General features: G+C 42.8%; 1 protein-coding gene across 3 annotated transcripts in view; it reads left to right on the forward strand.

Moving 5' to 3' along the window:
- The window catches only part of fam49bb (family with sequence similarity 49 member Bb), a 53,364-nt gene extending 49,338 nt beyond the window's left edge, over positions 1-4,026 (forward strand). For all 3 annotated transcript variants that reach the window (XM_012815098.3, XM_031584163.2, XM_031584164.2), the window contains exons 8-12: positions 467-583; positions 773-852; positions 1,193-1,319; positions 1,634-1,704; positions 3,074-4,026. In XM_012815098.3, the coding sequence (XP_012670552.1) occupies positions 467-583; positions 773-852; positions 1,193-1,319; positions 1,634-1,704; positions 3,074-3,137 (459 nt within the window). In that variant the 3' untranslated portion in view covers positions 3,138-4,026. The remainder of the gene's footprint in view (positions 1-466; positions 584-772; positions 853-1,192; positions 1,320-1,633; positions 1,705-3,073) is intronic.
- Positions 4,027-5,000: the final 974 nt, after the last annotated feature.

A 5,000-nucleotide genomic window follows, 5' to 3' on the forward strand; every position in this document is an offset into this window, starting at 1 on the left:
CTGTTGATTTAGTAATGGTGAATGATAGGAGAGAGACAGTCAGAGCTGTACCCAGGACTGTTAGCCTTTCGCACCTGCTTAATGGGCCTGTAGGCATTTTCAGTGGAGTCCACTGCTAGCATCATACCGTGCAGCATTATACTACAGAATATAAAAGCTTACAGTTTCCACTGTTATATGGTGATGATCTCCCGGGCAGTCCCCAGTTGATTGTCTCAGTGCATCTATACAGTACACTGGGATGATTTATTTATACTATATGCTGAGTCGGAAGCTGCCAATGAATTTTAAAGTTAGTCAGTCAGCCATGTAATGACTGTGGTGTACCTGTTATGTAACGGTTATAATTCAGCACATTTCAGTGTGGAAAATACGACACTGACATAAAGCCTGAAGACTTGCAGCAGGTCCCGAATGGCATTAAGTAGCTTGCTAATGACCGCTCTCCTTCTATGTCGCTACGCAGGCCGAGGGCGAAAATGAAGTCAACAACGAGCTGGCCAATCGGATATCTCTGTTCTACGCCGACGCCACGCCCATGTTGAAGACTTTAAGCGATGGCACCACTAAGTTTGTCTCGGAGGTAAGCACAACCAACGTCCTTCCTAACAACCGACCAACGCTCATACACTCGAAAATAGGCTGTGCATTGAATGATTCAGTGGTTTATCGATGCCACTGTTTCCAATTCGGATCTCATTATAAAGTTAGAATGGTTTGAGGTGGGCGGGTTCTGTCGATTGAGCTTTGTTGTGTGTGTGTGCCGCTGCAGAACAAGAACCTGCCAATCGAGAACACGACTGATGTCCTCAGCACTATGGCCAGTGTGTGCAAAGTCATGCTGGAGACACCGTAAGTCAACAACCACTTAGAGGAGAAAGTGTGTAATCAATATCTCTCAGTAATGGTGATGTTAGTAGACATATCAGACGAATCTGTCCTCAGATCTACTTCCTTTTACTGTGTGTGTGTGTGTGTGTGTGTGTGTACAAATCTGTGCCTGACACACACACACACAATGTCCCTGTGCCTCTCCTCCATGAGTCTGTCTGACACCATGTTTAGAGTGGTATGTGTGTGTGCGTGTATGCTCATGTATGTGTATAATTGACACATCTCCCTGTGTCCATATGTGTGTGTGCATCTGACACTCTGCTCCCTTTGTGTATGTGTGTGTGTGTGTGTACATCAGAGAGTACCGCAGCCGCTTTGCCAGCGAGGACACTGTGTCCTTCTGCCTGCGGGTGATGGTGGGCGTCATCATCCTCTACGACTACGTCCATCCCGTGGGGGCCTTCGCCAAGTCCTCCAAGATTGACGTGAGTGTGGCCCTCGCATGCCCGCCCATTCTTAAGCATGTTTGCTCGAGCACACAAACACTGACCTCAGAGCAGTCTGTCAGCACTGTGTAAGCAATGCTTCAAGGGCACCCATGTGTAGATGATGTGTGATTTTCTTGATTTGTATTTAATTGGATACACTCGTTTTTGGGCTTTGTGGTTTTTGTCAATGTAATGAAGGCATTTAGCATTTAGAGTGTGATTGGTGACTGAAGCTTAGCGTAGCAGTGTCACTGCTTGTGCTGGTGCTGAGATGGTATACTAACTAGAGTTGTTTTCCTCTCCTCTGACAGATGAAAGGGTGCATCAAGGTTCTCCGTGACCAGCCTCCAAACAGTGTAGAAGGCCTTCTTAATGCTCTCAGGTAGTTATGAGTCTTTACCTCGAAATGGAACCATTTTATGTAAAACTAAAAACAACCATTTCTTTGTGTGATTTCACTGTGACAGTCCATAAAATCCTTCACCAACCAAATGCTCACTCTATTTTAAAAGAAGGCATACCAAGGCAGCACCAAAAACTTTTGGGATTTGATTCTAATCCTGGTTAAATTGAAAGGATTACAGACCTCGGCTCAGTATAAGATCCACACCCCGGACTTTAACACAGGGCTAGTGGGGAGCGAGTCTGCCAGGTCTTCACCCTCTCTCTCACCAGGGCTCTTGGTCAGGGAACTGACAGTTTAAGTCCGGGGTACATCACCGATGCTGTCATCAACCCTCTCATGTGGTATGACTTATAGGGTGGGCTTGCTGTCATTTATTTGGATTTAACAGGACGAACTGATGATTGGCTAGAGACTTCCTCTGGTGTGCACATCCCCTAACTAAATGACTGACTTGGAGTCAGCCTGAATATGCTTTTTTTGAAGGAGACTGTTGGTACCCCCTCCACACACACATACACACACCCCTTGGGCAGTCCACCGGCATCACTCTCCTCACCTGCAGGCTCGCAGTCACAGCTGCCTGCGCGCGCCCTCTGTCGTCTCCATGGCAACTCCCACATCTATGTCTCACACCAGTGGAACCTGTGGCGCTTCCTGTGGTGAGAGCCAACCAGGACATGTGTCAATCAAATGAAACTCACACACACACACACACACACACACACACACACACACACACACACACACACACACACACACACACACACACACACGCACACACACACACAGGGTTTCAGCCACCCACTGTCGGATCAGAATCTAAAAAGGGCAGTGTTTACCCAATTGCTATGGCAACAAATGATGTGGGGTCCTGTAGTGATCCTACCATCCCCCCCTCTCCTTGCCCCCCTGGCAGATCTGACTATGCCAGTCAGGTGACAGCATTCTTAACCAATCAAACCGCTTGGAGATGCTAATGTCACCCCACCCTCCCAAGTGCTCCAGTTCCCCAAGGTCCTCACCATAAGAGACTTTAAATGTGTGTGAGTGTGTGTGTGTGTGTGTGTGTGTGTGTGTGTGTGTGTGAGTGAGTGAGTGAGTGTGGGTGTGTTTGATAATGTCAACATTTTGCTAATACACTGCACTGAACATGCACTTTTAAAACAGTTAAATGAGGTAAATGAGTAAAGAATCCTTAATGACAACTTTACTATTCAGTGTGTGTATGTAAGTGCATGTGTGTGGTTTAGCCACAGCAAATTGGCTTGGTAATGATTTTTTAATATATTTTTTACAAGGCTCATTAACTGATTTGATGGATGTGACCACCTTGTGTCCTCAACAGGTACACCACAAAGCATCTGAATGACGAGTCGACCAACAAGGCCATAAAAGCCATGCTGCAGTAAAACCTCCTCTGGGATCCACCTCTCCTCTGCCCCCCCTTGCTCTTTACCCTCCACTCCCCATCCCGTCACAGCGATGCACAGAATGTTTTTATATGAAAATCTTACAAAAAAAATACTACAGAGAGGAAGACAGAGAGAGAAACAAAATATGGGGAAAAGAAAACAACGGCTTTGGGCGTCTCTCCCTCCCCTGATTTTGTCTTTTCACAGAAAAAGTGAATGCTACTGCCGTAACCGGACATCATTTTTGTGCCAAAACAGCGTCGCTTCGATTTGCTTTTACACGTCTCTCTGGAAAGGCCATGCAACAAATGGCAGCTATAAAAGCATTTCTCGTTACTTCTCCTTCTTTTCTCGTTCTCCTTTTTAATTGAGCGTTTGTTTTCTTCCTGTGTGAGGGAGGGGGGAATGTTTTGACTTGAAATTTAAAAAAAGAGAGATATACATAGAGAAATATATATATATATGAATATATATTATTTTTGTTTGAATTAATATTTAATATTTCATCCTCTGCATGACAAAATGATGTCTCTTTTCCTCTATTTAAAAAATGAACTAATACTTAAAATTCATTTATCAGCGTCAGTTTTTTTTCTGTAAATTTAAGGATGGAAATGTTTAAATTATGTTTTTGTTATTGAAATGGTACTTGTCACAATGGAGATTATTAAAAGATAGTACTGTTTTATGTTTTATATTTTTTATAGATCTTGATTTAAGTGTTATTGTCTTTTTTCATAGTTGTATTGTGATTTTATTTTTTTTTCTTCTATTTTGAAAACTAACTTTCAAACTGTGATGGGGGTTCAATTAAGTGGAAGTCTGGTGTGAAAAATGGTGACTTGTGCTGTCGGGAAACAATAAAAACTGCTTTCATGTTTTTGTATCTCGGTTTTCTCACAGTTTTTTCCTCTGTGGGAGTCTTTGAATAACACTCCCTTTTACTTACGGAGGTGGATATATATATATATATACATTCCGAGACTACCACAATTATTTACCCCTTTATATTTTTCTTTAAAAGTGTGTGTGTTTGACCATGTATGGACGGGGCGCCTCTAATTAAGGGTGGGGAGGGTGGTGTTTGAGGCCACAGAGGGCAGTTTAAAAGGCTTTCAAAAGCTGACATTTGTTTTAATGGACTCTTGTCACTTCATTGTTTTGCCCTATTTTCCTTCTTCAAGATTAGCAGCTCGGATTGTCTGAGCAATCTTCAAAGGCTAATTAAGTCTTTTTTTTCTGAACTAAATGTAACTCATTCTCCTTAACATTTTTTTCTATTCCATTTGTCCTTACATTACCCCCCCCACCCACCCACCCCTCTCCATTTAATTCAGTCTAATGTAAACTGTTATGTCATATTTCCATTACTGGATCCTGCAGACATCTGCAGTAGTTTGTATAGCCACAAGGAAACCACCATGAAGTTGGAACACCTTCCCTTTTACTCTTGGCAGAAACATCACAGCACTAATCAATGTCCTGTGCACAATCAATGAGCACATATTAGAGGTCATTAAGTTTGATCGAACATAAAAGTAAGTACTCCTGTGCACATATGCTTGTGTTGCTCAGGCAGAACTATTAGCAATTAAGATTTAACACAAAATGATTCTGTGTGATTACTCAATAATTGTCTACATTTAATAATTAGTAATTCTGTAGAGCAACATCGACTGCGTAGTGAGCAGGAAGGGTGTGAAGGTATGTTAATGTACACCCTGTTCGCTGCGGTGAGTAAATTAAATGGCCTAAATCTCTGTTCATCATTTGGGGCTCTGCTATAAATATGTAAAATCGTTCAGTGGTTAAAGCTTCTGTGGCTGTTCATCAAGTGTGGCTAGTTCTTTTTGGGGCTTC

The sequence above is a fragment of the Clupea harengus genome, chromosome 17, assembly GCF_900700415.2.
Source record: "Clupea harengus chromosome 17, Ch_v2.0.2, whole genome shotgun sequence".
Classification (NCBI taxonomy): domain Eukaryota; kingdom Metazoa; phylum Chordata; class Actinopteri; order Clupeiformes; family Clupeidae; genus Clupea; species Clupea harengus.